Below are 13,113 nucleotides of genomic sequence, written 5' to 3'. Positions count from 1 at the left end.
AATTATGCAATGGTAAGATGATCCAATCTGCAATATAGAGAGATCTCTTCTCTTCCTGATGTATCGATGGGAGATATGTTGTGAGCCTCCTCCTAATTCAATGATAGCAATGATGCTATGATAATGATGCTAAGGTGGAAGATTACAAAACTTCTCAGATTCTGGGTCAAGTAGAAGTGTTTAGATGGAAAGAGCCTCATGAGTGGCCTCCAGGGGGCTCTAAGGAGGATCATAAGGAGCTTGGAAAGCTTTTGGTAGACAAGGCTTGTAATTCCTTGGAGGGGAGAGATATTCTTGCCTGGGGCCCTGATCTAAAAGAAAAATTCTCAGTTGCTTTGGGATATCAGGGGTAGGATAAGCAAATTCACGGGAGAACTAGGGTTCCTTGGTAGAAAAAATTGTGGCGCAAGTTTTCTTGGCCCAATTACTACTTTTTCATGTGGCTGGTTGATCAGAATAGGTGCCTTACCTAGGATAATTTGAGGAGGACTGGATTTTTGGGTCATCCTCAGTGTGTTTTGTGCAATAACAGTAAGGAGTTCTCTTCACATATGTTTTTCATGTGCCCTTTCTCCAAGGAACTTTGACATTTTTGATAAGGGATTTGGAATAAGGCTTGTGTCCAGGCTTCCTCCTTGGTTGAGTTCTAGGGTCTTTTGGGGAATTCTCTAAGACTCCTTTTCTGCACATTGCTTGGCACATAGGCCCTTCTTTTATTCTTTGACAAAACTTGTAGGAAAGGAACAAAAGGATTTTTCAACATAACAAAATGTTGAGTCATCAATTATGGTTGCGAATTATTAGTGTTCTACAAGAAACCTTATCAGCAAAATGTGACTTGTCCTCCCCGGCGGATCTGGGTGATTTAGTTGTCACTCAGAGATTGGCTTTGGCAGGATGGAGTATGAGGCTCCCCTCTTCTTGAGTTGGTCAGCAGTCCAAGAGCAAGGTCCATCAAGATGGTTGTTGTCACCCCCCTCATCATGATGTGTTGAAGATAAATACTAATGGTTCTTCTAGAGGAAAACCTGGGCATGCTGGGATTGGTGGAGTTGGTAGAGATAGTTTTGGAGTCGTCCATTTCTTCTTTTCTTTGTATAAAGGTCACCATACTAACAACTTTATGGAAGCTCTTGCTATCCTTTATGCTTTGGAGAGAAGTTGTGCCTTTGGAGAAAGATCATCCTTGTATCTGATTCATTGATTGTGATTGATTTGATGAATAAGTGGTAGGTGGAGGGAACAAACTAGCAATTGGCCTCGATGGTCAATCAGAGAGACTTCGTAGATCTTTGGACTTTGTTACCTTTTGCCACATTCCTCCGGAATGGAAGGTAGCAAATTGTTTGGCGAAATGGGCTTTTAAGTAGATGGAGATGTGGAATGTGAGCGACTGGGGACATTTGTCCACATAGTACTCTCAGATATTAGAAGAGATTGTTATGGAGGACATGAGAGTTTATTTGGGGGTTTTGATAGAGACCTAATTGCTTGGTTGTTTTCTATCTTTCTGTTTGGCCTATTGTTGAGCTAGCTGGCTCAATCTGCTTGACATCGATCTTTATTGATTAACAAATTTTTACCTCTTTTTTCTTAAAAAAAATGACAAAGAGATAGAAGAACAATGATTTTAGAATTGAAGAATATTAAAGCATCTAGTTCCAGGACTATTAAAGAGAACATTCAAGAGACCATTAAGGATGGGAGGAATGTAGATGATGCAAATGAAGAAGAGGTGAATATGGAAGAAAATATGAATATAAAACAAATCTAGGTATTTCTTCAAAAAAACAATGACTACCCAAACTTGGGCATCCAATTCTTTTGAATTCTTCCATGCATTAGATGCTTTGTGACTAGTGTTCAATCACTATCATAACACTCGTCAATTTTTCAATGTAATCTCCCATGAAGACTAGTCAAAAAATGCTCTTACACACATCCCAAGATGTCCACATGTCCAAATAAGGCAAGACTAAAGTGGGATGTCTACACCCTCATTTGAGGACAAAATCCACTAAAAAATGAAATTCATGCCACTCCAAAATAGGATGCCAGCTTTCCCAAGTTCAGGCAAAAGAGCAATATGTTGTCCTCATTTTTGTTTTAAAAAATGATGGACTATTACATTAAAAAAATTTGTCAAAAAATGAAAATTTTACTCTGATGCACGCTTCCCGAGACATAATTTCACCTTATTCCTGGACTGGACTAATCCTCGGCCCATCCTCGAACCAAGTTTCGAATTTCACCGCATTCTAGGTTCGCTTGCTATGTTTTTCCTTCAATTTCAGGTTTTTTCTCCCTGACTGCAGGTGGGAAATTTTCCTTAAGTTGCAAGTTTTATGTTTTTCCTTTGTTTTAGTGTTGTAGGGAAATTTTTAGTTGATTACAAGTGCACTTTATGAAAAATAGAACTTGTAACTTACTTTTTATTTCCCCCTTGTTGTTTTTTGTCTTTTAAGTCATTGTAGGAACTTTTTGGGCATATTACAAGTGAACTTTAAATTATGAAGTTAAAAATAAAACTTGTAATTCTTTTCCATTACAAGTTTTATAAAGTCACTTTAAGTTGTAATAGGGATATTATTTCCCTATTACAAGTTTTATTTTTAAGTTGTTTTTTGTGACTTGTAAAAGGAATTTTATTTTCCCTTTACTAGTCTTTTGTTGAGTTCTTTAAAACTTCTAATGGGAGTTTTATTTCCCTATTACACGTATTTTAAACTTGTTGTTTTCTCTCACAAACACGATTTTGCCTTTATGCAGTGAACATTTTTAAACTTGCAAATGGGTTTTAGAAACCCGATTTCAAGTGTTCTTTGCAATTTTAAACTTGTTGTTCTTTCCCAAAAACCCGACCAACAATATTGGAAGATTTTGTTGACAATTTCCACTGATTTTTGTGGAGAGATTCAAGGAGGGAGAAGGCGTTTTGGTTTCCTTGCTATTTTCATGCATCTTTCAACTCCTTTCATGCCATTTGGAAGACGTTATTGCTGGTTTTATGGCCTTCAAACAGCAAAACAAGTGTTTCTTGAATGCCACGATTTTCTTCTTGGAATGCCACGAATCTTACCTCTCCTAAATCATTTTGGCTTGTCTTGGCTAGGTGTGGAGGTTGGATGTCTTTCTTGACCAATTCTTCATGCTTTTAAATAGCATTTTGATCCATATGGCGATTTTCTAAAAACGTGGCTAGGGTTTGGAGTGTGGTTTGCTATCTATTTAAGAGTTTTTCTCTCTTCTTTCAAGCATTGTTTCTTATTCTTGGGAGGTCATTTTGATTGATCAAGGTATGTTCTTTTATTTTCTTCTTTGTTTTCATTTCTTGTTTTTGTTTGTTTTTGTTTCCTTGGTCAATTTGTAAATTTGTATATATGTTGGTTTTGCCTAAAATCGGTTTTGTGAGATATTTTCCCCTTTGTTCCAAGTTTGCAAGGCAATTTGTGAATTGCATTGTCTTTCCCCATTTTCCCTCTTTACTTGCATTTGGGATTTAAAAACCCGATTGCATGTAAGATGAAAATAGTTGATCTTCCCCTTTGGTTGGAAAATCTTAACCATCTTTTGGTGAAACTCCAAGTTTCTAAATTGGAAAATATTCATCCTTTCAAAATCGGATTTTTAGAACCGGATTACATGTTGAAAGTTATTCCCATTTTCATAAAGATGATATTCCCAAAATCTTCTCATTTTCACTCATATTCATTTCCATCATCCGTACATACCGTTCCCACCATTTCATCCACTCATTTCACACCTTCATTCATTTTTCCCATTTAAAGTCTACCTGCAATCAGCCATCCAAAACCCGAAATTGGTCAAAAACGTACTAAAAAAACACTTGAAAATGAGTCTTAAAGGTCGAATTACAAGTGCAAACTTGTAGTTACCCAATACACATATGAAGTTGCATGTTTGTTCTCCACAATTGCAAGTCAATGCTCTTGTTTTTCCCACACGTCATGCAGCTTCCAGAACCCGAAATTCACTTGTGAGCCCATTTTTGCATCAATTTATCCCTTCCCTTGTCAATCCGGTTTGCACACGCGACCTACCAAATCAATAGATTAAGGCATGGGCCTTATTTTGCAAGAAGATTTCAAGATTGGAGGATGATACAAAGAAGAGATACAACAACAATTCATGGTTGAGAGCATAGAAAGTTTTCAAGACAGATGGTCGTGACATGAAAAGAGGAAGGCAGCCCTTTCCCTCTTGAAAAGCTAGTACTACCCCAAGCAAGAAGATAAGGATGCAAGTTCCCGTTCCAGTTCAAGATGTCTTTACCAATCCAGAATACTTCAAGTTCTAGCATCCTGAAGCGACATGAAGATCATCACAGACAAAGGATGATGCAGTTAGAGTCGTGTCTTTAGACACATGGAATAGTTTTAGTTATGCATTTGTAATTTTGTTTTGACAAGTTACATGTAAAAAATAAATTTGTAATTGCAAGTTAACTCATTACTTGCACTTTTGTAATTACATGTAAAGCAGCTACAAGTTGTGTTCAATTAGGACTGTAGTTGGAATAAGGCATAGTTAGTTACTGTAGGTGTTGGAAATAAGCCACACCCAAACCGACGATGGACTGGTCCAAGAGGGGCCAGTAGCTCAGTGGTAGAGCACTCCAGCAGGGTATGGAAGGTCCTAGGTTCGAGTCCTAGCTGGTCCATTTCTCAACATGGTATCAGAGCCAGGTCTAGGCTAGGAGCCCCAAGCAAACGAGAGGTGTGGCTTAAGGGGGGGTGTTGGTGTTGGAAATAAGCCACACCCGGACCGACAATGGACTGGTCCAAGAGGGGCCAGTAGCTCAGTGGTAGAGCACTCCAGCAGCGTATGGAAGGTCCTAGGTTCGAGTCCTAGCTGGTCCATGTCTCAATAGTTATTGAATAAGTCTTGGTGGTTGAGAGAATTTCTCAAGTTAGTTGGGATCCTCCCACCTTTTTCTCATGACTCCTCTCCTATAAATACTTGACGGGATCTATTATAATTTTTATCTTTTAGAAAGCAAACAAAAAACTCTGCCAAATTTACAGCAAAGAAGTCTTTGAGCTTTCATGTGTGAATTCAAGAATTGAAAGAAATAGAAGGAAATTGCTCAAGCTTTGAGTCTTTGTGCTACATTCTTGAGTTTCTGTTCTATATTATCTTTCTTGCAAGTATTTCTTCAAGAGCTTAATCGAATTTGATTTGCAATCTTTGTGTTGCAAGTATTTGAGGTTAAAATAAATTAGAATAAATATTCTTTTGAGAGGAGTTGTAAAACTTTGTGCTTGCACTTATTCTTAAGAGAGTTTAGAAGTAGATTTTGTAAGAAATAGTTGTGAGTCTGAGCTCGTACTACTTCCTACTGTTTTATGTAAAAAGAATAAGATATTTCAGTCTTTGAGCTGTTATTATTTGTTCTTGATAACATTAGTATAGAAAAGGGTAGATAGGACTTCACATAATCAAGACTTTGAGCTTGATATTGCTGTCCCGTCCCGAAGGAAGTGACGGAAGTCTTTGAGCTTTCAGGAAACTTCATTTCCTTTCTCTCATTTCATTTCAAAAAGTTGTTACCGTTGTTTTATGTTAAATTGCTATCACTTTTCTGTAAAGAGAAAAGGATATTGGCTATCTTAAAAGAAGAAGAAAGACTGTTGTCCCATCCCATTTTATTTTTCAAGTTGTAGATAGATAGGGAGAGCCTTCCCTTAATTAGGAGAGTTTTACTCACACACTGTGGTTGAAACCACAGTTTTGTATATTCTCCAAGTGTACAAAATTTTCAACCAAGACAATACATACAAAAGATTAAGACATTAACATTAGTATTACAAGGTTAATGCACCTTGACCTTATCCCAATAGAAACATGGTTCTTAATCAATTTAAATTTATGCAAAAGCCCCCAATGAAATTTTGTATAGTGTGCATATCTATCATAGGGTTTGTCAAATTTCAACCAAAAAAAGTTCAAAATTTGATGAACTCCAAAATGCGATTAAAAATTCGTTCAAATTCACCTTAGATTTGTACAAAGGGCATAGTGATTTTTCTTTCCTGCCTCCATCAATAACAAAACACTAGAAGTGGAATGGGTCGAGCAAGTTAAGCTTTTAAACAACACACAAAGAGGAAAATCGATGCATTCTACTCCTTCATGCCACTGTTCTTTGCATTCTATCCATTACAAATCTTTTCGTCTCTACTCCTACGATGGTCCATGAAACTCATGTAGGTTGTGCTCGAGTGTTCCTCTCACTATCAAGCTGACCTTGTTAGGGCTTTTGCACAAACAAGCCTTTTATTTTTTAGTTTTGTTTTTATTTTAACTTTTTTGTTTTTTCAAATAAAATTTAGTAACTTAATATTTAATGATTTTAAACCATGTCATTTGTTTATTTTATTTTCATTTTTATAATATATTTCAATTAGATTTTTAATTTTAATGTATTTATTAATAATTAATATAAAATTTCAAACAAATTTATATTATAATATTTTTAAATTTATTAATATTATTTATTTTTTGGATTTATTATTTATATATTCAAAAACTTAAATTTATTACATATTAAAAAAATTATATAAGCTGAATTTGATGCCAAATTATTTTTCCAATTTTTTACCCTTGTTGAACTCCATCCGAATTTTATTGTTGCCGAACGTGAACTTGAAGTCAAATTAGAAACTTGTGAGTTAGGTGTGCATACTTGTAAGTTCTATTAGCTTCAAGTTTCGTTAGATCTTAAAGAACTCCCCCTTATAATTTAAAGAAAGGTTTTATCGTACGTGTTGTTCCATTTTGTGTTGTTTGGCAAGAGACAAATTAAAACACTAACAATAAATAAGCCTACAATTCATGAAAGGATCTACAAGTGCCCAATTGTTCTAAGAGTTTATATTTTGGATTGTTGTTTACCCATGAAAGAAGCTGCAAAGTTTAGACAAATTAAACACTAACAATAAATAAGCCTACAATTTATGGTACGATCTACTACTCCCTCAAATGTCCAAAGAGTTTGTATTCTGGATTGTTTTTAACCCAAGAAAGAATCTGTAAACCAAACTTTGACATGCAAAGCCAGCAATTCCTTAAAAGGTACGTATGAGTACCAAGATGTCCTGTTAATTAAAACACTTGTAAATGAAATGCTGGAAACCACTGTCCACATTGAAAACATCCACAAATTATACCAAGCAAAAGAAATTTCAAAAAAAATCACTCCAGATATAAAGATTCATCCATTTTTGCATGAAACTATAGATATTCATCCAAATAGGATTCACCTTCTCATCAATTAGAAACTAAGGTGAAACCACAAGCAATACAATTTTGGCCTTGATTGGTTGGTTTTTATAAATATCACCAGACATTATATTTAATGTTGATTTGTTAATTTATCTAATATCCCTTACCTTAGATAAAGCAAAGGCCATCAATACAAGCATACTTTTAAGAAGAGAAGGATAAACTTACAGTTTTGATGTCATGATTTTTTAATTCTTGTCCAATTATCTCCGCAAGTAAATTGTGGTCCCATCGTTTACCAAAGCCATCCTGGCAGTTCCCACCAATATTCAGGGAAAAAAAATTTAAAAATTATCTATAAAGTGATTTACAAATGCAACTCAGAAATTTAATGGGTTTAAGTAAATATAAGTTTATCAAATTGAACCCTCACTTGGAGCTGTGGAAGGTCTAAAATAGATACATTGCTTACTGGAACCTGTATAAGCATGACAGAGAGTCAATTATTATCTGGAAATCTCTTTCTTATGACATGAAAATATGTTTTGCGGAATTGCTTAAGAAGTTTGCAAGAATCACATATCCACCTTCAGAACTAAACAGGCTTGAAGCATTTCATCTTTTCGGATATGTCCCTTGCCTTCTGCATTTCCTGATGAAAATGAAATCATTAATGTAAGAGAATAACACACCAAGAGGAAAATATGGAAAATCTACATCCACATGATTCTACACAAAAATATGATTGACAAAGAAACACAGATTCTCTGCATGTGTGTTTGCGTCTTATTCTGAAGCAACCAGTCATTTGTGCTTTCCTCTTCCTTTATCAATTTTCTTGAATGTTGCACATAACCAATCAGAGTAAGTATTCAAACTTAATTAAAGATTAATTTGGGTAAGAAAAGTAGATAACTCCAATAAATCAAGGATTAAACTATTAAAATGGATGTACTATTAAGTTTGGGTATATGCAGCACAATCATTTTGCTCATCATTAAAATCCAATAGCCACAAGGGTGCATGTACCCTTTTGAAACTATAATTCTCTATACGTCACTAGAAATACACATGCCAAACTAAAAATCCCACCACTCAGAAGAATAATATTAGACTCTACCTTTCAACACAAGCATGCAATAGTGTTAAGAACTAGTTTTCATACACAAGTGCATATTTTTTCGGGCTCCCTTTAAGGAAACAGACCCATTGCTCTAACTGAACAAAACCAAGCTAAAGTGATCACCCACCCAATGTGTAGTGTAGAAAATGGGAACAAATAAGCACAACCAAACCAGGAAATACACAAACGAAAAAAAGAAACCTGTCAAGTCCTTTTTTCAGGAATAAAATAATTGGGAGAGCCAAAGCCTATTATTTTATTCCCCATAGGCTAAGGGTTAAAATTAGAGAAAATTAGAGAAACATTTTAATAATAAGTGTTTTAAGTTAGTCCTGATAATGATATTATTAGAAAACGTTATAAAAAGACAGCTTAAATATTATTATTACCTAGAATAGTAGGCTGCATAAATGGGACATAATAAAGCCTCTTGTAATTTTTAATTAAAATGTTTACAAGTGAACACTTTTAGAGGGAAATGGAATTCAAAATAAAGCCACCAAAATGGAATATATAAAAGAAAGGAAAATCGCTCAAAAGGAGATCTTCCACTATTTATGAAATCAAACACATTCTTTTATAGTTTGAATACTTGTGTTCAACTATAGCACTTGAGAATGAAAACCTTCAGAAGTGCAAAGATTCAAAAGATGAAAACCCTCTTGTTCCTTGTAATGTACCTCGTGAGATTTCCTCTAGTCTTACAAATTTATGAGACAATTTTGCTTATGATTCTTATGGTTTTGATTGGAAATGTATAATGGAATTATTGTTATGTAATACTTATACCAAAACAGCTTAATTCGTGAGTCTTGTATGAATATGAAGTGTTCTAATAAACAAGAATATAACCTTTCTAATCTTATACAAATTTCAATATGCAATGGGTCTGCAGAATGTACTAAGATTATTATGATTTACTGATTGTATTATTGATACAAGAGTATAAATTCTGGTCTTTATTTGGTACGATAGCTGTTCCTGACTTATCTCCTTATGATCATGCCATTGTAATAGTTATGATTCTGATCTGCAATATGATCCCTGTAGCCCTTCCAGTTATATCTTTGTATTTATGCAACCTCTTGACACCATCTCTGCTTGAACTTCCTTTTGTGCATGTGTCCTTCACCTTGTAATTGGACAGCTAATCAGCCTCCTCTTACTCGGTTGTCTAATAGCGGCTCTTCTGAGCACTGCAAATATGAATAAGTATATAAGAAAAATTCTTCCGTGCCTTCAGATGAACTCATGATCATCCTTTAATATGTAACGAGGGAACATGATGTGAGAAGTTGTGTCTCAACATCCATAACCCATTGCAAACAAGTGCCAATTCATCCCTCTTCCTGCTGGAAGTGCATTTACTCTAAGAGGGAGGGGTGAATCAGAGTAATGACAGATTTTAACAAGATGCAAGAATAAGACTGACTTACATAGATGCTTTCACAGTGATCTTTTGACAATGCATCAATTTTTTAAACCAACCAAACAAATTGACAAGCATCAACCTTTTAAAGCAAGAACTGATTTGAGATTATCCACAACTCTTTTAGAGTCATCTAGTTCAGCTTGCAAAGATGCAATCAACTTGTTTGAACCTTGCTCTTGAGAAGCAATGTGTTTCTTAAGTTTTTTGATTTCTTGAAGGGCACAAAGGAGTTCACCCTCAAGGTTTATTTCACAATTGTCTAGATCAGATTGACTGTTTCTTTGACTATCTAGTTGACTGCCTGAAGGTTTTTGCACATCAACTTCAACCATGAATAAGGTTTCACCTTCATCACCTAAGGAATCATCTGATTCATCATCAGAATCTTCTTTGCTGAATAGACTCTTTTTCTTTCTGAAGTTGTTGAAGTTAAATTTCTTTTTAGGACTAAAGAGCTTTTTCTTGTAATGCTTTTCAATCTGATCATCATCATTGTTTTGATCAGTATGAGGACATTGGGCTGCAAAATGACCAGCCTTACCACAATTAAAACATTTGAGTGGCAGTTTTCCTCTATATTTCTTTTTAAGTTTTCTCACTAGAAGTGCCTTTAACGAATCAGACAAATCCGATTCATGGTCTACGTCCTCTTTCTTTTCTGTTTTAAAAGCAGTTTCTTTTAAAGATGAACTAGCATTATCAACTTTGTTTGTTCTCATTTCAAAAGCAGTTAATGTTCCTTGAAGATCATCTAAGGTAAGTGTTGACGTGGCTAAAGTCGCATCGCTGCAACTCTATCCGGCCAACGCAGAATAGAATGATCTCGACGAGTATCCTATCCTCTCTTGTATAAGGAAACCCTAATGTTGTTTTTAGTTGACCAATGGGGACAACCTCGAGGTTCCAAATGTCAGTTCTTGATTGCGGGATAGCTCAATGGTCGATGTGTTTTGCTGGGAGCACAAGGGGACTTACGTTTTGCAACAAGCTGGTCAGTATCTAATTCTCGAATTGGGAAATAAAAGCAAAAGAGAAGGGTTAAGAGACCTAAGATTAATAAGGCTAGCTGGTATGCGGGTAGACAGATTCAACATAACCAATCCCTGCTTGGCCAGAATGGCTCACAACCTCGCAGGAGTGGTGCAATCTTCAAGAGGACTTGGAAGATTTTCAGACTGCAGGAGCATGGCTAAGCACCCAATTCTGGCGCAGCTCAAACAGACACCTGCAATTGAACTAAACGCAATTAAAGGCTCAGACTAACCATACACAAGAACATACAATTAGTATATCCTCAATGGTATGATCCTGAATCCATCAAATACCTGCACACCCAAAACAAAAAGACTATCTAAAATGCTGAAAGAAACCATGCAAATAGAAGAAAACAAAGACAATAAACACCATATTTCAATGTTCATATCATAGTTGAACTACTCGCGACTCGGCTCGACTCGCCAAGCCCCTGAGAAAAAAACTAGGCGAAAACTCGGGAAAAACTCGGAAAAACTCGGCGAAAAACTCGGCAACGTAAAAACACGCTTAATTTTAATAAAAAAATGCATTTTTTTTGCAAAATTTAATGAGAAGATGCATCCAATGAGTCAATAAATGATAACACAAAAGAAACAAGCTGATTCTAGATATATTTGATTGCAAAGTGTCTACAAAATCGCATCCTCATGAGAAATGCTGATGGCTGGAAGCAAAATAGTAAATAGTTTTTGTAAAACCAAAAGTAAATACAACTTCCTCTCCCCAGCTCTAGCTAAAACTACTTTCAAACTTTCATCATATTTGAAATTTCATCATTCATACTCATAGTTTCAAACTTTCAACTCAAAGTTGGGGTCAAGGCGCATCGCCGAAGGATCCTGAAATTTGACTAAGTCTGGAAAATTGAAGAATCCTCCAAAAACTAGATTTTGCATTATAACTCCTGGAGGTCCGAAACCACTCTCAAACATCCTGACAGTATATATGGAATATAACTTAAAGTACATTTCCTTATATCTTTCTTCTTTCTTATACTTAAATGTTATATTCCATATATGAATCCTGACGGACAGACCAAAAAACTCGGCGATTACTTGAGGGCATAGTGGGCTCTCAGGGTGGCCCTTCCAAGTGAGTTTCCCCCTTCTCAACCCAAAACCATATAGAAAAACAAAAAATGCATGTATTTTTGGCCCTTTTTTGCTGTTATGCTAACCCAGGCGAGTTTTTCTTTAAAACTCGCCGAGTTTTTGACAAAAACTCGCCAAAAACTCGCCGAGTTTTTGGCAAAAACTCGGCGAGTTTTCCTGGCGAGTAGAAGTCATTACTACTCGCCAGGTCCAAAAACTCGGCGAGTTTTTGTCACTCGCCGAGTTTTCGGCAAGTGTGCCATCTATGGTTCATATATTTGCTTCAGCTGCCATTACAACAACTTCTACAGCATCTCTATGCTACTGCTAAAATTTAACCTATTCTAGCTGAAATCTAACAGCCTAAGTAGAGTCAAACTATCTAACCCTTTACAAAAGAAAGGCCTTTGCCTTTTATAGATTTACAATATGAATCGATGGGTAGGATTGACTGCATCCAGGGGCCCTGATTTATTCCACAAAATAAGGCTGCCCATACCCACTTAATTCTTAGTTATCCCTTCAACCACTATCTCAACTACCTACAACTGTTTGGTTTCAATTTGGGTCTATCCGGTAGTTGAACATAACTAACCTGTGTTCCACTTTGTTTCAAAATATCTTGAGCGGGACCCACATGCAGCCTTACATTAAACAATTTCAGTTTTTCAAAGTGAATTTTTGGAATTAAATCCAGCTGTGTATTTCTCAAGAATGCATACTTGTTGCATTCTGAATGTTCTTCGGTCTTTGGTCTCGGTGGTGGACTTTAACTTGTCGTCCAGCGGCACGCTTCCCAATGTTTCATCACTTTGATCTTGTGTTAAGTCGTCAATTTGAGCTTCAGGTTGATGCCTTAGCTTCTACATCTTCATCTCCAGCTTCCAGCACCTGGCTTTGATCTGCAAACAATCAATTTCACTTTTAATAATCAATTTGAAAAATTAATTAAATTAATTTGACAAATATTAAATTTTTTAAGTCTAGCTTCGTCTCGGTGTAGTTCGGGATTGAGAAGCTCTTTGTGAGATGTATCTTTTAAATGTCTCTCTTTTGAATGTAACTCGCGATTCTGGCTCTTTGTGACGTTTGGGCGATTTTCTCTTCCTAACTTAAAAGATGTGACCTTTGTTTATAATCGCCCCAAGCCCTATGAAATTCGGCCATTTTCATTAAAATGTGCGATT

At 35.8% G+C, this 13,113-nt stretch overlaps 1 protein-coding gene across 3 annotated transcripts in view; it reads right to left on the bottom strand.

The window, feature by feature from the left end:
- LOC131048312 (uncharacterized) overlaps window positions 1-13,113 on the bottom strand; it is a 176,815-nt gene that overhangs the window by 90,110 nt on the left and 73,592 nt on the right. For all 3 annotated transcript variants that reach the window (XM_057982220.2, XM_057982218.1, XM_057982219.1), the window contains exons 4-6: window positions 7,833-7,897; window positions 7,679-7,723; window positions 7,474-7,554 (exon numbers count right to left, since the gene is read on the bottom strand). In XM_057982220.2, the coding sequence (XP_057838203.1) occupies window positions 7,474-7,554; window positions 7,679-7,723; window positions 7,833-7,897 (191 nt within the window). The remainder of the gene's footprint in view (window positions 1-7,473; window positions 7,555-7,678; window positions 7,724-7,832; window positions 7,898-13,113) is intronic.

This window comes from Cryptomeria japonica, chromosome 3 (genome assembly GCF_030272615.1).
Source record: "Cryptomeria japonica chromosome 3, Sugi_1.0, whole genome shotgun sequence".
Classification (NCBI taxonomy): Eukaryota; Viridiplantae; Streptophyta; class Pinopsida; order Cupressales; family Cupressaceae; genus Cryptomeria; species Cryptomeria japonica.
The sequence above is the reverse complement of the archived record's forward strand: the minus strand, read 5'-3'. Positions and strand labels throughout refer to the sequence as shown.